The sequence below is a fragment of the Anabrus simplex genome, chromosome 1 (genome assembly GCF_040414725.1).
Source record: "Anabrus simplex isolate iqAnaSimp1 chromosome 1, ASM4041472v1, whole genome shotgun sequence".
NCBI classification, from domain to species: domain Eukaryota; kingdom Metazoa; phylum Arthropoda; class Insecta; order Orthoptera; family Tettigoniidae; genus Anabrus; species Anabrus simplex.
Window position 1 is genome coordinate 1,443,066,856 of NC_090265.1, and position 22,453 is coordinate 1,443,089,308.

The 22,453-nt window shown below is 36.5% G+C and overlaps 1 protein-coding gene across 3 annotated transcripts in view; it reads left to right on the forward strand.

Annotated features, from left to right (window-relative positions):
* lili (LMBR1-like protein) overlaps nt 1-22,453 on the forward strand; it is a 303,462-nt gene that overhangs the window by 94,636 nt on the left and 186,373 nt on the right. For all 3 annotated transcript variants that reach the window (XR_010858636.2, XM_067137919.2, XM_067137920.2), the window contains exon 4: nt 19,712-19,815. Coding sequence is in view for 2 of the 3 variants with exons in the window: in XM_067137919.2 (XP_066994020.1) it covers nt 19,712-19,815 (104 nt within the window). In the remaining variant the exon portion in view is untranslated. The remainder of the gene's footprint in view (nt 1-19,711; nt 19,816-22,453) is intronic.

Below are 22,453 nucleotides of genomic sequence, written 5' to 3' on the forward strand. Positions count from 1 at the left end.
TATGCTTTTTGAAAGTCAACGAAAGATGTGAAGATGTTCCTTGGTCGCGCATTGTAATATTTGATCATCATTTTTAGACTCAAAATTTGATCTTGGCAAAAGCGCCTTCTCCTGAAGTCACCCTGATACTCTCCCAACTTGTGGTCAGTTTGCGGCGCCAGTCTGTTCGATAGGAGTTTAGAAAAAATCTTATATGTGGCAGATAAAAGTGATATTCCTTGGTAGTTGTTGACGTCTGTTTTCGGTTCCTTTTTATGTAGCAGATGTATTAATGCCACTAGCCAGTCTTCTGGTATTTTTTCATCTCTCTAAATATTCCGGAACTGTTCTGTTGCTTCAGTGATAAAGGCGTCATTAACTATCCTCCACAGTTCTGCTATTACTCCATCTTCACCAGATGTTTTGTCGTTCTTTCGGGAGTTTATTACTTCCCGTACCTCTTCCTCGTCCGGTGGTTCGGAATCTGGGTTCTGGATAGTGTCCTTCTCAATCTTCAATTTTTCCCATGGCGATTCACAGTTAAGGAGGTCTTCAAAGTACTTTGCAAGGGTCTCACAGTTATCTTTATTGTTCAGGGCAAGAGTTCCATCTGATTTCTTGAAATGCAGGTTCAGTGCTATATAGCCTTTGATTCTATTTTTAAAGGCCCTATGGAATAATCTGGTATTGTTTTTCTTGAATTTTTCATCAGTTTCTGTGACTTCTGCCCTAAGGTGTTCTCTTCTGACTCTTCACAGTGTTTGGTGTGTCTGTTTCATTATTTCTCGTGATTTATCCAAATTTGTCACAGTCTTATTCTCGTTCCATAATTTCCACGCCTCAAATCTTACTTTGATTGCATTTTCGCATTCTGCATTCTACCATCCACTCTTGCTTCGACGTTTTGTAGATGCTAATTCAACTGCTGGCTCCTGCAGATTTTTTGTCACTTCATTCCAATTTTTTGGCACCTGTAGCTTTTTCGTGTATTCTTCCCTCTTTTCTTGGATGAGTAATTCATGGTCAATTTTTGGCACTCTCATGCCACATTATGCGTTTTTCGTCCAGGTATGAAATTCTTCTTAATCTGTGATAAGTAATGGTCTGATGTTACATTAACCACTTTTCTAACTTTGACGTTATGAATTTCCTTGTAATTGTTCTTGGATATCGCTACATGGTCCAATTGAAATTCGGCTAGCAAGGGGTTTGGTGATACCCACATTTTCTTTTTGTTGGGGCGTGCTTTGAAATGGGTAGACATGAGTTTTAAGTTGTTCATGTTGCATAAATTGATCAGTCTTTCTCTGTTTTTTTTGTCCTGTTGTGTGCCGGGTATTGTCCAACCATTTCAATGTACAGTACTTCCTTTCCCGCCCCACTTGGGCATTAAAATCTCCCAAGAGAATTTTAATGTTATTTTTTGGGATCTTGAGTATTTCATCCCCCCAGTTTGTCCCAAAACTCAACCATATTGGGGTCCTTTTTATTTTCATGTATTGGTGCACGAGCATTTATCAGTGTCTATTTCTTATTCGCTGATTTGACCGTCATGAGCGATAGTCTTGAGTTTACACTCTTGAAGTCTACTATAGTGTTTAGAAACCTTTTGTTTACTACAAAGGCTGTTCCCAGTTGTGGGACGTTTTTCATGATCTTTTTTCCGGCCTTTCCTTTGAAGTTTTATATCACACTATCAAGAGCATACTAATGCAGAGAAATACAATGGTTATTCAGCTATGATTACTTACATGATAGACGTCCATCTGATTCAAAGGGTTCTTCATCCATGTACCGCATTTCCTGGGGGGCCAGTATCGAGATGTCGAGTCTATGTAGCTCTGCTGTTAACTGTTTCAGTTTCCCAACCGGAATAAGGGAGTTGATGTTGAATGTTCCAAAATGGTATTTTCTCTTATTATTGAATTTAGCAATGTTCTTGTGGTGCTCTGATTCACTCACAAGCTTCAAAATATCAGGCACCCTGGAATCCGAAAGCCTGATTTTGTCTTTTGGGTAATTTAATTCGTAAGAAGCTTGTTCCATGATGTTAATGTTCATTTTAGGGGTTAGACATAGTCCAACATTGTACAACTAAGGTTGTTACCCTTAGAGGGCGTCATGATGTTTTCTGGTGAAAGGCAGGCATTTCCTCCTACCTTAAATAGGTATGGTTTTCCCGCCAATACTCGGGAGGTTAATTGCAGTGGTTACCCACTGGGTGATGGGGTCGCCACATCCCTACGCCTAGCATCACAGTATTATTCATAAAAATAACAGATTTTTAAATTCAGGCATTTATAAACTTAATTGTTCTCATTGTAAAGAGACACATATCAGCCAAGTAGGAACAAAACAAGTTTTATATCACACTATCAAGAGCATACTAATGCAGAGAAATACAATGGTTATTCAGCTATGATTACTTACATGATAGATGTCCATCACACTTTTATAATCAGGACTTGACTATTTTGCTCACTTTAAACAAAGGCATTAAATTAATGTAATATTTTTAAAGCTATTTACATAGAAATAGGCCTGAAATCAAACCCCAACCATAAATTACATTACTGAAAATATTATTCTGTTAGAAGAAATCTCCTGAGAAATAAACATAATAAAACTACTAATGACTACACAAACTCCCTCCTCTGCATGTTTCCCCTACCGTAGCTTTACCCCTCCCATCCCTGCCACATCTCCTCCTCACCAGCTGCACGATGCACTCGGTCAGTCACCGTCAAGATGAAATGTAAGACGTGATTAATATTCTAAAGGGCCCAGCAGGGAAGGAGTATTCTTCAGCTCTTCATTTTTCTTTTTTTCTTTTCTTTTTTCCCAATCTTTTCAAGTCACTATAAACTCGATACGTTATACAACAAAATACTAGAACTTTTTAATCCTTTTTTTTCTACTCCTGAACAAATTATTTTGAAAAATCTTCAAGTTCTACTGGCAAATTTTCACATCTGTACTGCAATAAGCACTGGCTGGACTAATTGCAACAATTATCACCTCAAAACAAATACAGATACTTAAATATGGTACTCTTAAAATTGCCTCGGAAAAGGTTTGGGCACACCCTGCATGCGACGCATAGCTCCTTAGGTGCTGGGGAAACTGAAATATGAGCGACCAGTTGCGAACATCATGAAGGTGGGCGTAATCAACCTTGTGATCCTGAAACAGCAGGGAAATAAAACCACAGAAAATATACAGGGAAAACACTTGTCATGTCAACATTAAACTTACGATCTAAGACTGCATCCAAACAGAATGATTGAGTGAAACTGATACTTGGACGCGACTAGAGAGAGATAGTGTTCACGCTGTAGTGAAGCGGAGTGAATGAAAAGATAGACATACTTGCGCTAACCGCTCAAAGATGGCAGTACACGAGATGTGTGACATATTTAGTACTGCATTAGTTTGAGTGTGGTGTAGCTTACAATTCACTCTTAACGATAACATAATTCTAGGACTTTGATAGTAAAATTTAATGTTCATCGATAATAACTTCATTCATTTGTAATTGCCTTGCTCTCATTAAACCATAAAGTAAATTATATTATTGTAAATTATCTTCTTAATGTTCCTTTTAAAATCCCTAGTGTTTTAGAAGCTACCCATGTAACTTATATAACATAAAGGGGCTAATTGTTATGGACTGCCTGTAATTATTTCGAATTCCGCCGCAATATTAAGGAGAAATTATTACGGTAAAGCAAAATGATCACAGAAAAAAATATTCTACAAAGAAAGGAATGTGTTCATGGTGCTTGTTTCTATGCACACTAGTTGACCAGCATATGTATTCAAATGACACTTCCATTTGCTTCTCAAACTAGGATTTAATGCTTGAGTTTCTGAATACTAACCCATATGTTTCTGTTATGAGCTTGTTTAGAAACTGGCATTCCCATTCATGCCAATTTCAAGAATAAGGTCCCTGATGGACATGGCATTAGTTTGAAGAGTGATTGATGGCTTGCTGTGAGCAATGTCGTTCATTTTTGTTGGTTGTAGTGTTTCGTATAGTAGCTGTTTATGATAGGATTACTCATAACTCACTTCACAGATTGGCACTTTATGATAAGGTGTAGCTTCTTGACTTATGATATATTTATTTCAAGTTCTTTATGTCATTGTAAGTGTTCGTGCAAAATATGTTTAAAGACGATGATTCCAGTGTATGATATTGGCTACATACTCGAGGGTCACTCTTATGTACTATATTCTTCTAACTTTAATGCAGGAAAAATAGGATTATTCTAGGATAAACACAGGGAAAACATATTTAGGTTACTAGGAGGCATCCTGCCATGACAGGAAAGGCAGAAGAAGTGGTGGATTTTATGGAGAAAGAGGGTATAGAAATGATGGGGGATGAGCAAAGTTAAATGGAAGGGGAAAGGAAAGAAGAAACTGAAGAAAGGATATACACTATATTGGAGTGGTTGCCAAGAGATGAAAATTGGAGTGAGCCTGATAATTGCAAAACAGCTTGAGGAGTTTGTGGATATGGTAAAGTACACTGGCAACTGGATAATGAAAATTAGACTGAGAATGAGGAACAGAATGAAGGACTTCATACAAGTGTAAGCACCACAGACAGGGAACAAAGAGGAGGATATTGAGCCCTGGATAAACAAGAAAAGGAGATAAGTGATGTGGAAGTTATTATAGTGGGAGACTTAAATGCAGAGGTTGAAAATGAAAGAACAGGAAAGAAAGAAGTAATCGGACCATATAGATATGGGAAAAGGAATGAAGATGGAGAGAAACTAGTAGGGTTTTGTGTGGGGAATGGAATGACTGTAGGCAATACATGGTTTTGGAAGAAATACAGCAGGAAAATGACATGATATGGCAGGGGTGAGAGAAGAAATCAGTAATTGATTACTTTCCGATGGAAAGGACAAACTGCAGGCAGTTTATGGATGTAACAACTTGACCAGATGTAGTATTCGATGGAAATCGTAAACTTGTGATAACAAAATTGGGGGAAAATGGAAAAATTAAAGGAGATGCGAGATAGTAAAATAAAAGTGTGGAAATTAAAAGATAAAAATGTACAGGAGAAATGTTTGGAGAGAGTGAAAGAACAGATTCCAGTTATTGAAGTAGGAAATGTAGAATGTGAATGGTCCAACTTCAAAAGGGCATTTATAAGTAGGGCAGAGTGTGCCTCTGGTAGAACATTGATGAGAGTGAAAGAAAAAGAGACACCATGGTGGAATGAAAAGGTGAGAGAAGCAGTAAAAGAAAAGAAGAAAGCATGGCAAGAATGGAGTAGAAATAAAAGAAGAAGAAAGCAAAAGGAAGTATCTTGATAATGAAAGGAAATGTTTATAAGAGAACAAATGAAGAAAAGTTGGAAAGAATTTACACAGAAGATGGAAACAGATGGAACTGGCAGTAAGAGGATGCTGTATGAATCTACGAACTAATAGGAAATAAAGTGTTTGTACAAAGCTGATGAAAAAGGAAGGTGGGGAGTTGATAACACATCCAGAAGAATAAAGAGAAGATAGAACGCGTATTTTGATAAACTGCTAAATGTGAGAAATTGTGTGGAGGAGATGGTAGTAATACAGTATGATGACTCGACAGTAGATGATGATATAACCATGTTAGAGGTGGAATTAGCAGTTTGTAAAATGAAAATGGGGAAGACACCAGAGATGGATGAAATTAGTGTGGAAATGATAAAGGCTGCTGGACCTGTTTGCCTACAATGGGTGTACATATTGTTAAAGTGCATGTGAAGTCAAACGTGCGCCAGAAGACTGGGGAAAGTGAATAATAATATCAGTGTTTAAGAAGGGGAACATAATAGTGTGTGATAACTATATAGGAATCACAGTCTTGTTATCACAGGTGGCAAAAATACTGGAAAGGATACTAGAGAATGAGAAGAAAGGTAGGAGAGTTGCAGGAGATACATAATGGCTTTAGAAGTGGAAGATCTAAAGTGGACCCAATCTTCAGCATGAGGCAATTAATGGAAAAGAATTGAGAATATGGAAAGGATCTGGTCATGACATTCATAGATCTAAGAAAAACATACAATAGCGTTTCCAGAGAGAAGGTTTGGTAAATCGTGGTCAAAAAGAGACTGATACACTAACTGTAGAAATGGTGCAAGCAATGTACAACTACTCTGTCGGCAACATACAGACTCCTCTTGGAAAGACAGAATGGTTTAGAATTAAAACCGGACCAATACCCGGTAATGTGCTGCCATCTCATGTGTTGCTAATGGTTATGGACAAAATAGTGAAGGAAACAAAGGAAGCATATGGGAATAAGATGATATAGTTATTACTATTTGCAGATGATATTGTGGTCTCGAGAATGAACAAGAAAAAGTACAAGAACAACTTGATGCACTGAACAAGAAAATGAAAAGTATGGTATGAAAATCAATGTAGAGAAAAGCAAGACCATGATGATATTAAAAGGAGAAAGATGAGGGAAAGGCATTTCTTTCAGTTCTTTCATTTTGAGACTTAATATTTGACGAGACGGCTTGGATGGCTGCTTTTGAATCTGTAAGGATAATAAATTTTTGGTAATCATTGTTTCTGCCTAATAACTGTTGTAGTGCATGGGAAATTGCTTTTATATCTGCATCAAAATTTGTTTTGTTTTGGCCTACTGGGAAGTGGAGTGGGAAGAGAGACTAATGTATTCCTGCCCCAGTTCTGTTTTCCTTGTCCCATGAGCCATCTGTATATATTTGTAGCCATTAATTAGATGGATATCTTTCTTCTGTTGTACAGAGGGCTAGCCAGCTGTTTCAGATTATATGGCAAACAGTCTTTCTTGCAGGCCTCTTCTAGCAAAGTAAGATCTGCAGTCACTTGCATGTATGTATTCAGTGGGGACGACTGGCATACAGAGTGGTTCAAGTTTTATTTGCAGATTGCTCTTATTAACATATTCTTTGGCTAGATTCAAAGGATCTTTTGGGTTTTAAGATTGGGGCTAGTAACAGGTTTTTTGGCCCAGGTCATTTGGGGTAGTCTTTGTAAGCTGAGATATGTGTTGGCTGTTTGTTGTTTCATCTCTTCTTCTGTTGGTAAGTTGTGGGTGTACAACTGTGAGGATGTTACAGGCGTGGTTTTTATTCCATCTGTTATGATTCATAGGGCATTATTCTGACACCTCTCAAGGCGATCAATGTTTGATAGGGGTGCTGTAGTTAGTACTTTGCTGCCATATTTTATAATAGGTTTGATGTAAGTGTTGTTGAGTGACTCAGACGGTTGAGGCGCTGGCCTTCTGACCACAACTTGGCAGGTTTGGTCCTGGCTCAGTCCGGTGGTATTTGAAGGTGCTCAGATATGTCAGCCTCATGTCAGTAGATTTACTGGCACGTAAAAGATCTCCTGCGGGACAAAATTCCGGCACCTAGGCGTCTCCAAAAACCGTAAAAGTAGTTACTGCAGCGTAAAGCAAATAACATTATTATTATTAGTAAGGGTTGTAGGTTCTGTTGAGTGTCTTGAGTGCTCCCCCAAGTAGCTCCTGCTAGTCTCTTCAGCAATTTCACCCGTTTGTTTACTTTCCTCTCCACATGTTGTATGTGTTTGGTTCAGTTCAGCTTCTTGTCCATGATGATACCTAGGTACTTGGTGCTTTCACTTTTGGAAGTTTCTGATCACTGAATTTTAGACTGAAAGTAGGATTGTGATGTCTCAGGGAGAAAAACTGATATACTGTCTTAGCAGTATAGATTTCCATGTTATTTTCAGTCCAGTTTTTAGGTTTTATAAGTGCCTGCTTCATTCTGTGTTCAAGAAGCATTTGCTGATTAGGGGCGTTACGCGTTGTGGTCCAAGTGATAACATAATCTGCAAACATGCTGATATTCACATCACTTGCTTCCTTTATTGTTATTTTAAGATCATGGATGTACACATTGAATTATGTTATGTTTGATATAGCTCCTTGTGGGAGACCTAGTTTTGATTGCTTGCACCCTGAAGTGTTGTTGTTGTAATGAACATTGATCATTCTTTGGGAAAGGAATCTTGAAAACCACTTTAATGTGCTTCCATTTGATTTGAATCTTATAAGCTTTCTTAACAGCATGTTTCGCAATACAGTATCATAGGCTCCTTTAAAATCAGTGAAAACTACAAGAACACTTTCTCTTTTGTTAAAGGCTTACTTCACAGCATGTGTAAATATTATTTGATGGGAGGTGGACCTGTTTTGTCTGAATTCTGCTTTTTCTTCTGATAGGAGAGATTTTGTTTCCAAGTACCAATTGAGTCTGTTTGTAATCATCCTTTCTAGAATTTTTACTAGAATGGAGGCAAGTGCTACAGGTCAGTACGAGGGGACTTTTCTTGGCTTGCCCGTGTTTAGAATTGGAATGATAGTTGCTTTTGTCCAGTCGTTCGGTAGGTTTTCATTTGATGTCCAAAATTTGTTGAATATGTGCAGCAGTATGTTAAGAGCAGATGGTCCAAGTTTTTTAATGAATTCAGGGAATATCTCGCCAGGTCCTGGTTGTTTTCTGACTTTATCGCTAAGGTTAACTTTTGTATGGAAAATTTATTGTTAAAGATGTCTTCTGCATTATTATTCATGCATTTTTTCACTATTTATTTGAGGGTCTTGTCTTCTTTCTTTTTCTGTCTTGATAACCTATTTGAAGTGGTTTGCTGTCATGTGACAATCTGTAATTTCTTGATCATTTATCATAATAGGATTCAAAGGAGTGACTACATGTTTGTTGTTTAGAGAATTGATAATTTTGTAGGCTTTATTGCTGTCTGTCCTATAGTCAACTGTTGTTAAGAATGTGTTCCAAGATTCCCTTTTTGATATTATGGCTTGTTTTAATTTTAATGTTGCTTGTCACCATTTCTGTACATCATTTTGATCCTGAGTAACTTCAGCTGTTCTTCTTGCTTTATCTCTGTCGGACTTAAGATTGTTCAATTCATCTGACCAGAGAGGTTTATATTTTGTTTGAGAACCTCTAGGTATGCACAGTTTGGCTATGTCTTTTATGGCTGTAGTGAATTTATTCAGGATGATGCTAGGAGGTACATCAAGATCAATTTCCGACATTTTAGTTTCCAGGTTGTTTCTGAAAGTTTCCCAGTCTGCTTTCTTGAAGTTATACCAGATCTTCTGGTCTGCACATTGAGCAGGTTCACTGTATGATGTCCGGCTCCATGGCTAAATGGTTAGCGTGCTGGTCTTTGGTCACAGGGGTCCCGGGTTGGATTCCTGGCAGGGTCGGAAATTTTAACCATAATTGGTTAATTTCGCTGGCACGGGGGATGGGTGTATGTGTTGTCTTCCTCATCATTTCATCTTCATCATGACACGCAGGTCGCCCACGGGAGTCAATTCAAAAGACCTGCACCTGGCGAGCCAAACATGTCTTCGGACACTCCCGGCACTAAAAGCCATACAACATTTCATTTAACTGTATGATGTAACAGTATGCAGGGACATTCTATGTCCACTGTTTGGATCTTGAAGTACTGGTCGATGACTGTGGTTTGCAAGATCTGTTGACACTAATAGGAGGTCTGGGTTAGTTGTGGAACCAGAGTGGTGAATGAATGTTGCTGGATGTGGTTCTAAAGAGCTTCTCTCTTTACGGTCTTTTATTGCTTGCCCAACTGTATTCGTGTAGTAGCCCCAGACTGGAGAAGCTTCATTGAAGTCTATCTTATTCACAAAGATACACACAGGAGATGCTGTCAGTTGTGTACACTATTTTATTTATAAATTACATACATATTACACACACACACTAATAAGCTGCCATCTTGAACAAAATACTAGAAGAAGAAGAAGAAGAAGAAGAAGAAGAAGAATATAGTGTGTCACCATTTACCAACACAACAAAATCACAACATGAGTTCACACACTCGGCTAACGACTTGCACTCACAACTCAACTCAACTCAACTCACAAGGCGGTACTTTATATAGCTTGCCTGGCCAGGCCTCTAGAAAAGTATGATGCATGTTTATCTCGTATCTTCTCTGGTAGCCAGGCTGAGTGTCTCAGACGGTTGAGGCGCTGGCCTTCTGAGTCCAACTTGGCAGGTTCGATCCTGCCTCAGTCCGTTGGTATTTGAAGGTGCTCAAATACGTCAGTCTCATGTCTGTAGATTTACTGGCATGTAAAAGAACTTGTGCCGGAAAAAATTCCGGCACCTCAGCATCTCCGAAAACCGTAAAAGTAGTTAGTAGGACGTAAAGCAAATGACATTATTATTATTATTATTATTATTATTATTATTATTATTATTATTATTATTATTATTATTATTATTATTTTACATCGTTATGCTCTACTTAGGAGCATGGTTGAACTTGCTTAGCTGATGTGTTGGTCTTCTATTCCTCCCAAAATCTCTTCATCCTTTCGCTGAGCTGCTTCCTTCGTTCTTCTGTCCAAGTTATGGTAGCTCTGGTGTTGGGTTTTTCTTCAAAGTGGTGATGGTCGATTTTGGTTCTGAATTTACATCTGTCGTGTACAATGTCTTCTGAGATGTTGACTTCCTGGAGATCTGTTTCAATTTCACGAAGTCAGCTGTTCTTCATTTTTAATGAAAGGGCCAGGTTGAGAATTCTTTTAGTTAGCCTGTTAGTGTTCATTCTGTTAATGTGTCCATAAAATTTCACTCGTCTTTTCTGAAAAGTGTGAGAAATTTTTTCAGAATGACAATATATCTCCTGGGATGATTTTTTCTTCCATATTCCATCTATACAAACTGGGCCAAAAATTTTTCATAAAATTTTCCTTTCTTGTTTCTCAATGTCTTTGGTTAAAGATCCGCCACCAATGATTAAGGTTTCTGAGGCATATAATGCTTCAGGTTTGATCACTGTATTAAAGTGTCTAAGTTTTGCATTCCGAGATATTGATTTTTTATTATACCTGTTCCAAGTGATCCTGTATGCTTTCTGTAATTTGGAAATTATTTATTTGCTTTGCGGTTTAAACCAGAGGACTGAATAATTTCTCCCAAATATTTAATTCGGTTCACTTAAACAATTTCGCCGAATTTAGTTGTCCATCTAAGTATTGTGAGCCTCCTTCCATGTACTGAGTTTTCTCATACGAAATTTGAAGTCCCGTTTTGATAGCAATTTCATGTAGTTTTTCAATGGTATGAATTGCTTCATGCCTATTATTGGAAAGGATTGCTATGTCATCAGCAAACGCCAGACATTGCACGTGAATTGTGTCTTTACGTAGTCTTCCAAGGGTTATTCCTTTAGTTTCCTTCTCCCAGGTCCTGGTTACTTTCTCAAGTACCAAGTTAAACAGTAACAGCGATAAACCATCCCCTTGACGGACCCCGGTGTTAACAGGGAAAGGCTCAGATATTTTGCCTAGGAATTTTTTGAAGTAGTGCCAGTTAATGTTTGTTTAATTCTCTTGTTTTTTTTATCCACTTGAAATTCTTCTAGAGTATTATTATCATCATCGTCACCATCATCATCATTATTATTAAAACTTTGGTGACAAAGATGCATTGTTCTGAACTATTACCCTGTGTTGCACAACATTACATTGGATTTATACATCATATTTACAGGTAATAATAAATTAAATCCTATTAATTACATGTTCTTATGTTAAATAAAGTCATATTAATGTGCAAGCAGTAGTCATATCGTGACATAACCTCACGTTTTGTTACGCAAGACAGATCATACAACACGCAAATAATAAATGATAGACCACGATTTATATCAAATAAAGTCGTTACATAACTACGTAAATAATAATAATAATAATAATAATAATAATAATAATGCTAATAGACGTAAACAACTTCATAGCCACACCTCATAAGTCATAATGATAATAATAATAATAATAATAATAATAATAATAATAATAATAATAATAATAATAATAATAATAATAATAATAACAACATTAACAACAACCCTCCTCCCCAGCGAACCATTTACCTTGCCGCGGTAGGGAGGGTTGCAGGTCCCAATGAAGCAGATAGCTGAGCCGCAGGTGGAACCATATTGAATGGGTATCTGTTGAGAGGTCAGACTAACAAATGATTCATTGAAAGGGGAGTAGCAGCCTTTCGGAAGTTGCAAGGGTGGCAGTCTAGATGATTGACTGATATGGCCTTGTAAAAATACTCAGCATGACTTAGCTGGGTTGATACTGCTACATGGTTGAAAGCAACGGGAAACTACAGCTGTAACCAACTGCCGAGGACATGCAGCTCTCTCTGTATGAATGATGTACTGATGATGGCTTCCTCCCAGCTAAATATTCCGGAGGTAGAATAGTCCCCCATTCGGATCTCCGGGTGGGGACTACATGAGAGGAGGCGATCATCGGGAAGATGGATACTGACAATCTGCAAGTCGGAGCGTGGAATGTTAGAAGTTTGAATCGTTGTGATAGGCTAAAGAATCTGAAAAGGGAGATGGATAGACTAAAGTTAGATGTAGTTGTTATGAAGTATATTGGCAGGAGGAACAGAATTTTTGTTGAGGCAACTGCAGAATTATCAACACAAAATCAAACAGGAAATGCAGGAGTTGGTTTAATAATAAATAAGAAAATAGGCCAGTGGGTAAGCTACTATGACCAGCATAGTGAAAGAATTATTGTCCTCAAAACCAATACCCACCACAATAGTGCAGGTCCTATATACCTACTAGTTCAGCGGATGATGAGGAAATCAAAAGAATATATGAAGAGAGAGAAGATTTATTACAATATGTAAAAGGTGACGAGAATCTAATTGTGACGGGAGACTGGAATGCAGTGGTAGGCCAAGGAAGAGAAGGTAATACAGTAGGAGAATTCAGATTGGAGAAAGGAAAGAAAGGGGAAGTTGGCTGGTTGAATTCTGCACTGATCATAATTTAGTCCTTTATAATACTTCGTTCAAACACCGGAAACGACGGCTGTATACATGGATGAGGCCTGGAGACACTGGAAGGTATCAAACAGACTTCATTATGATTAGGCAGAAATTCAGAAACCAGCTGTTGGATTGCAAAATTTTCTCAGGAGCAGACTTGGACTCTGACCACAACTTGTTGGTCATGAAATGCCATCTGAATTTGAAGAAATTGAAGAAAGGAAGGAATGCAAGGAAATGAGTTGTAGACAAGTTGAAAGAAAAGAGTGTATGAGATTGTTTCAAGGAACACATTGCACAAGGACTAAATGAAAAGGCTGGAGGAAACACAATAGAGGAAGAATGGATAGTCATGAAAAATGAGGTCAGTAAGGCTGCTGAAGAAATGTTAGGAAGGAAGAAAGGATCAACTAAGAATCAGTGGATAACTCAGGAGATACTAGACCTGATTGATGAACGACAAAAATACAATAGTGCAAGAAATGAAGAGGGCAGAAATGAACATAGGCATTTAAGGAATGAAGTTGATAGAAAGTGCAAGATAGCTAAAGAAGAATGGCTGAAGGAGAAGTGCAAGCATGTTGAAGGTTGTATGGTTCTAAGAAAGATGCTGCATACAGGAAAATCAAGGAAACCTTTGTAGAAAGGAAATCTAGGTGTATGATTATTAAGAGCTCAGATGGAAAGCCACTTCTTGGGAAAGAAGACAATGCTGAAAGATGGCAGGGACATATCTAACAGTTGTATCAAGGTAAAGACTTAGATGATTTGGTTCTGGAACAAGAAGAAGCTCTTGATGCTGATGAAATGGGAAACCCAATTTTGAGGCCAGAATTTGACAGAGCTGTGAGAGACCTAAATAGGAAGAAAACACCTGGAATTGATGAAATACCCTCTGAATCACTGTCTTCCTTAGGAGAAACCAGCATGCCAAGGTTATTCCAACCAGTGTGTAAGATGTTTGAGACAGAAGTGCCATCCGATTTTCAGCAGAATGTTGTTATACCTATTCCCAAGAAAGCCGATGCTGACAAGTATAAAAACTACCGCACCATTAGTTTAGTATCTCATGCCTGCAAAATTTTAACACGTATTATTTACAGAGGAATGGAAAGACTAGTTGAAGCTGAGTTGGGAGAAGATCAATTTGGCTTCAGAAGAAATGTAGGAACAAGTATGAAAACTACCGCACCATTAGTTTAGTATCTCATGCCTGCAAAATTTTAACATGTATTATTTACAGAGGAATGGAAAGACAAGTTGAAGCTGAGTTGGGAGAAGATCAGTTTGGCTGCAGAAGAAATGTACGAACACGTGAAGCAATCCTGACGTTACGTCTGATCTTGCATGATCGAATTAAGGAGGACAAGCGCATGTATTTTGCATTCGTAGATCTGAAAAAGGCATTCCATTATGTTGATTGGACCAAGCTATTTGAGATTCTGAATGTGATTGGGATCAGATACAGAGAACGAAGAATTATCTACAATCTATATAAAAATCAGTCTGCAGTGATAAGAATCGAGGGCTTTGGAAAAAGCAGCAGCAATCCAGAAAGGAGTGAGGCAAGGCTGCAGTTTGTCCCCCCCTCCTTTTCATTGTTTACATAGAACAGGCATTAAGGGAAATCAAAGAGGAATTTGTTAAGAGAATCACAGTCCAAGGGGAGGAAATCAAAACCTTGAGATTTGCCGGTGATATTGTTATTTTATCTGAGACTGCAGAAGATTACATAAAATCAGCTTCATGGTCCGTATCGCACTTCAATAGATTCACAATTAAGTATTTAATTTATTTTCCACCTAGTCGATACAATGATTGCTTAAGGCAATTTTTAATGGTCAAAAGTGGTACATGTTTCGTATATTATCAACATCTTCAGCCACATAACACTGTTTAGATGAAAAATATCTAAAATTGACAAAGTAATGCTTTAGAGGAAGTGTCCTTAAAATTAACATAAGATTGACAAGATTAAAACAAACAAATAACTCAAGAGAAAATATATAAATTATTTCTACAATAGAAAGCAGTCGTCAAGGAAACACTTGTACAATATTCCATAGAGAAATTGTCCTAATAAATATTCTTTTCTTAATAATTCATGAAAAAAAGATCAATTTATAAATTAAAAATTATACAATTTATAAGTAATTATCGAAACGAAGAAATCCTGATATCACAGTGTGGCTCTTATTATTAATGTAGATGAAAATATAACTAATTCCTAGTTGTCAAATCTTATTAAGCCTGCTTTCCTTTGGAACAGTAACTCCTGTCATTCTTTCACAGTTTGCGCCGGGTGTAATATTGATGATGCAGTCTTCCTTGCTCTTGCACCTGAGGAGGTGGAGGAGCGGGGGATATAGGTGTGTCAAGAACTTCCTTGCTGTCACCTATAGCTTCAACTGAGGAGGAACAAGTTGTAGGGCTATCTGTAGGTGGAGAAATTCCAATTCTTTTTTCGTGATCCTTCTCAAGCATTTTCAAATATACTAGAATTTGATAATATAATGGATTCTTATATTCTACAGCCTCATTAAGGTTATCATTTTTCTTTACAAGTTGGTCTAGATGAATGTACAGGTCTTCATATGTGTTCATTAAGCTGCCCTTTTTTAACTTTTTTATGATGGTCAGGTCTTGTTCTATGTTGGTAAATTTATGACCTGTGGCAGTCATGTGTGATCCCATTGCTGAGAATCTTCTATGTTTTTCAGCATTCACATGTTCCAAATATCTAACTTTAAAATTGCGGCCAGATTGTCCTATGTATGTATTCTTACATTCAAAGCATGTGAGTTTATATATTCCGGAATCAAAAAATTTATCTTTTTCCGAGAGATTTATTGTATCATGGTTGAAAATACTATGTTTCATGTTGTTATTGGTGGAAAATGTAATTTTGAAAATTTTTTCTCTTAAATAAATTTGTTATTACATGAATGTTTGGATTATTATATGTGAACTTGATATATTTTTCAGTTTTACTAGGTTCGACTGCTAATTTAGATTGTTGCTTCTCCGAAAATTTATTAATTATTTTATCAATCATGTTATTGTTGAAACCATTCAAGAGGGCTTGTTGTCGGATAAACAACAGTTCTTTATTCCTTTCAGATTTGGATAAAGGAATACTAAACGCTTTGTTAACGTAACTATAATACGCTATAATAGATAACAGACTCACCGATAGCAATAAAGTTTTAAATATATTGAATAATTTGGATTCCAATATAAAATTCACTTTAGAAGAAGAAGAAGTTGAAAAATCACTGAATTTTCTGGACATAGTCACAACAAGAGAAGAAAAAGGATTTTCTTTCAAAATACACAGAAAATCCACTTTCACACTGACCACTATCAAGAACAACTCGTTACACCCTGAGGCACAGAAAAGATCAGCATATTATAGTTACGTTAACAGAGCGTTTAGTATTCCTTTATCCAAATCTGAAAGGAATAAAGAACTGTTGTTTATCCGACAACAAGCCCTCTTGAATGGTTTCAACAATAACATGATTGATAAAATAATTAATAAATTTTCGGAGAAGCAACAATCTAAATTAGCAGTCGAACCTAGTAAAACTGAAAAATATATCAAGTTCACATATAATAATCCAAACATTCATGTAATAACAAATTTATTTAAGAGAAAAAATTTTCAAAATTACATTTTCCACCAATAACAACATGAAACATAGTATTTTCAACCATGATACAATAAATCTCTCGGAAAAAGATAAATTTTTTGATTCCGGAATATATAAACTCACATGCTTTGAATGTAAGAATACATACATAGGACAATCTGGCCGCAATTTTAAAGTTAGATATTTGGAACATGTGAATGCTGAAAAACATAGAAGATTTTCAGCAATGGGATCACACATGACTGCCACAGGTCATAAATTTACCAACATAGAACAAGACCTGACCATCATAAAAAAGTTAAAAAAGGGCAGCTTAATGAACACATATGAAGACCTGTACATTCATCTAGACCAACTTGTAAAGAAAAATGATAACCTTAATGAGGCTGTAGAATATAAGAATCCATTATATTATCAAATTCCAGTATATTTGAAAATGCTTGAGAAGGATCACGAAAAAAGAATTGGAATTTCTCCACCTACAGATAGCCCTACAACTTGTTCCTCCTCAGTTGAAGCTATAGGTGACAGCAAGGAAGTTCTTGACACACCTATATCCCCCGCTCCTCCACCTCCTCAGGTGCAAGAGCAAGGAAGATTGCATCATCAATATTACACCCGGCGCAAACTGTGAAAGAATGACAGGAGTTACTGTTCCAAAGGAAAGCAGGCTTAATAAGATTTGACAACTAGGAATTAGTTATATTTTCATCTACATTAATAATAAGAGCCACACTGTGATATCAGGATTTCTTCGTTTCGATAATTACTTATAAATTGTATAATTTTTAATTTATAAATTGATCTTTTTTCATGAATTATTAAGAAAAGAATATTTATTAGGACAATTTCTCTATGGAATATTGTACAAGTGTTTCCTTGACGACTGCTTTCTATTGTAGAAATAATTTATATATTTTCTCTTGAGTTATTTGTTTGTTTTAATCTTGTCAATCTTATGTTAATTTTAAGGACACTTCCTCTAAAGCATTACTTTGTCAATTTTATATATTTTTCATCTAAACAGTGTTATGTGGCTGAAGATGTTGATAATATACGAAACATGTACCACTTTTGACCATTAAAAATTGCCTTAAGCAATCATTGTATCGACTAGGTGGAAAATAAATTAAATACTTAATTGTGAACTGCAGAAGATCTCGAGAAGCTGCTGAATGGTATGGACGAAGTCTTGGGTAGGGAGTACAAGATGAAAATAAATAAGTCCAAACAAAAGTAATGGAGTGCAGTCGAACGAAGGCAGTTGATGCAGTTAATATTATATTAAGAAAAGAAGTCTTAAAGGAAGTAGATCAATATTGTTAATTGGGTAGTATAATAATTGACGATGGCAGAAGTAAGGAGGACGTAAAATGCAGACTAGCACAAGCAAGGAAGAACTTTCTTAAGAAAAGAAATTTTCTCACTTCAAACATTGATATAGGAATTAGAAAGATGTTTTTGAAGACTTTCGTGTGGAGCGTGGCATTGTATGGATGTGAAACATGGACGATAACTAGCTCAGAAAGAAAGAGAATAGAAGCTTTTGAAATGTGGTATTACAGAAGAATGCTGAAGGTGAGATGGATAGATTGAATCACAAAGGAAGAGGTACTGCATTGAATTGGTGAGAGGAGATTGAATTGGCTAAATTTGACCAGAAGAAGAGATAGAATGATAGGACACATCTTAAGACATCTAGGACTTGTTCAGTTGGTTTTTGAAGGAAGTATAGGTGGTAAGAACGGTAGGGGTAGACCAAGGTATGAATATGACAAGCAGATTAGAGGAGTTTTAGGAAGTGATAGTTATGTAGAAATGAGAAATTTAGCACAGGATAGGGTGGCATTGAGATCTGCATACTAATCGTGCTTTATATTTTCACTATTTACCCATAGGTTTAGAGAATTGTTTCCAAGTTATTATAGTTCATTACACTTGCTTAATTCCCCTATGAAAATAGTAGCTGTTTTGATTTCTAAAAGGTGGAGATTCAGATTTCCATTGTTTGGAGGGCTGTAAACACAAAATATTGTTTTCTTGTTGTTGATCCATATGACAAGTTCAATAATTTTAGGTGTATCTGTTGAGTTCATTTCTTTTACAATTCTGAATTATGACATGATATTGTTCTTAACTGCTACAAATATTGCACTAGCTACTCGTCTTATTTTGAAGAGAGTGTAGATGGTATACCCTTGGATCTTTAAATATTGTATGTTTTCAGGTATAATATTATTGACTACATTGATGATTTATCATTATTTTCTTTACTTCCAGTAGTTTCTTTGTTGAAAGACCACCTGCATTCCATTGCAGTATTCTTACTTTTTGTTGTTTTGCTCTGAAAAAGCAGTTTTATTTGTTTGCATTTGTTTGCTCATGTTTCAATAATATTCTGGAACATTTTAAGAAAATTGTTACTCATGTAGCACCATCCAGGGGGCACCGATCAGCTTAAGGTATGCTGCGGGCGTGAGTAACGCCTTCCCCCAGTCTAGAATATTAAAAAAGGTATTTCTTTTGAGAAGTTAATAGAATATTCTTGTATTTGATAAGGTGGACTCTTCTCAATTAGACTTGAATATTATGTTGTTAGGGATGTTTAAGAAATGAAGTTTATTACATGCAACAATGCATAGAATTCAAAGTTGTGTGCCAACACTATGGTTCCGTTCCTTGTCAGTTGTTAAATTTAAATTGATTTTAAATTTTTAACATGCACGCATAACTCTTTTATTTCTAGTTCATGTTGTGTTCCTATCCCATCGCTTGAACTCTTGAAAACTATTCTTAGTAGTATTGTTTGGTGATCAGTTAAATCCCCTGTGTTTTATTGTTTTGTCTTCCATTATGCTGTTTGAAAATAAGAATGGCTGTGTTTTATATGAAGTACAGTGGGGATTTAGTGGGTCCTGGGACTGCTACGGTAGCTGTGAAGTCCCTTTAGGAGATATTATGAGTAGAATTTTGTAATTTTGTAAATAATATAAATTTATTAAGGATGAGCTGTGCGTTTAATTGAAAAATAGTTACCAGTAGTTTCTTTTCAACTCAAATTTAGTGCTTGATGATAATGTATTTTTGTGTATCATTTGCCACTGAGGTAGACACCTCATTTGCAAGTAAAGTGATTTTGATTTGATTTAATATACATTTATATGTATTTTTGTGTGTCCAGGAATGTGGAGTTACGTGTTCCTATTCTCCAATCTTTCTCTGTTTGCTCTGTTGCCATTCGCCTACCTCTTTACGGAGTCAGAAGGTTTCACAGGTCATCGCAAGGTAAGAATCGGACAGTAAATTTACAAGTGTGGTTTTCATGCATGGCTAGTTTAGGTTCTATCTGGTTCAGTAGTGTGTTAATTTTTAAATTTTTTTTTTTTAGGATTGAGAGTTTTTATATTTTCCTTACTTATTTAATGTATTTTATTTAGTAAAGTTAATAGAAGAATTGAACTTCTGTCTTATGTTTTCAAAACATATGCTTTCATAAGCTTAATAACTAGCTTCCACCTAATCAATACATATATAATATGTAAATATATGTATTGATTAGGTGGAAGCTTCAAAACTTCATATTTGTGAATATAATCAATACGGAAATGAAACTTATAGATTATGCCAGTGTAGTATTGGTTGGGTGTGGATGTTATAATTTTCATATCCTCTGTGAGTATGGCGAGTAAACGAAGAAAGTGATTGTTTCTGTGGAAGACAAGTTGAGTGGGTTAAAGAGTTTTTCAGAAGAAATTTGGAGGCCTTCAGCTACTTCTTGTAATGTTTCAACCTGGAGGTGGCAGGGTTGAGGTCATCTGCCATTAGGACTATATTATCTACAAAAGCAAGGCAGTGGATGTTCACTGTTCTTGATCTAGTGCCAATGGTAGTCTGTTTCTTCATTCATGAATGACTTTTAAAAAGCACAGGTGAAAAGAATGGTTTAATGCCCATCGCCTTGATGAACACTAGTCGTAATCTGAAAGGATCTTGAGAATTTTCCCCATGAATTTCACTTTTGAATAAGTGTTGGTAGGAGTCTGTTTGATGATGGAATAAGTCTTGTTGTCCATGCTGATTTACTCCTTGAGGGTATCAAGAAGACTGAATCAGTTGAGTGATAGGCCTTCTTGAGATCAACAGAAGTCAGTACAAGTAGTTTGTTGTGAAGAGATCTGATTTTGATGATACTGTTTAATGAAAAGAACTGTTTGCTGCAGGAGCAGGGGTCTTATGTAAGCCAGCTTGATATTCACCAAATTGCTTGATATTCACCAAATTGCTTGATATTCACCAAATTGCTTGACATTCACCATTGCAGATTAACATCTGGTTCAGTGCAACTTTGAAGTTTTTTGACAGGATTTTATAGGTAACTGAATGAAGAGGGATGTCTCTGTATTTATTCACATTTGGTTTACTGCCTTTTTTTAATGTACAGGATGTATAAGAGCAATTTCCACTCCTTAGGAATAGTTATTGATTTCCCATGTGTCATAAAGGAGATCATCCTTTTTGGCAACAAAACTGGGAGCATCCATTTTCAGAAGTTTGGGCGCTAAGGAATCCTAGCCTGATATTTAGTCGTTGGGGAGAGATGCAGTGATATGGGTAATTCCTTGTTAATCAGGAAGAAGAGAATCAAGTAAAATGAAGGAAGGACCAGAAATTGTAATCTTAGATGCTGGGGGAGGACAGTTGAGCAAGTCCAGATTTGAAAATATGGTTAAAAGAAGTAGATATGTTCAGTGGTCAAATGGTGGTCCTTTTCATGAGCACATTTTGCTTTACAGATCGCTTTAGCAGTCAGATTACAATGGATGAGGAATTCTTCAGTTTTTTTAGAGCTGCTTTGCACTGTTCAGTCCATCATGAGTTCTTTTTCAGCGCTGAGCTGATCATTAAGAGTAGCAGTATCCTGAACCTTCTTGGAATTATCTTCCCTCTTGTGTGATTATAGAGATTTGAACTCTTTCTGGTAATCGTGAATGACATTTTTGATTTATCTTTAGTTTGTTGATCTGAAATCTTTGGATGTTCTGCATATGGGATCTGTAATTTTACTGAACCCTTGACTTACCATTCCATCGTTGGTCGGCCACAGCTGCTGCAGTAGAGCAATATTGAACTCTTAAACCTTGGGTCCTTGCGGGAATAATTCGGTTACGATCTTAACCAAACAGTGGGGTTCAGAAGAGAGCCTAACTACTTGAAGTGAGGAGCAAATATGTGCTTACTAACTTTTATTGAATCATTTAACTGCACAAAAAAAAATTTATTTATATAAATCCTTGATTAAAAAAATCATTAAATGTTTCAAACGCAGTGACATTGCATGGCGTTATTTTTATTGATTACAATATTGAAGAATTTTCTTCAGAGAAAAGTAGAAATCTCAGATTAGTGGACAGCGAAACTGAAAAGTGAAAGGAAAACCTGAAAATCAGGCACCTATTGATCCAAATGATAACTGAGAATTAATCCACATGATCCATGGAAAATCTGACCTTCAGCAAATAGAGTTCCAGATTTACTCTTAATTAAGGTTATCCACCAGTCAAATACCCTGTCGGATATGGAAACGCCCGCCGAATGGACCCTTAATCGAACCAGATTGACTATCAGTTGCTTTGGATAGGTTGCGAGATATTATTGGAAACATGGTGTTCACTATAAGTTAACAGCAGCATTCACAATTGAAAACAAAATTCCACCATGTCTTGACATTTCATGACACCATTAAGTTATAAAATAATCCCGATGCTGAAACGTGCATCACCCAAACAGCTGTTCAGAACGAACCAACAACAACACGATCCGAGAGGATCTTACGTTACGTCGTTCTGAAGGAACAAAACTGCGAAATGCAGGAAACACTTATTCATCACGCATTTAGAAGAAATGCCAAACACTGAAGTTAAAT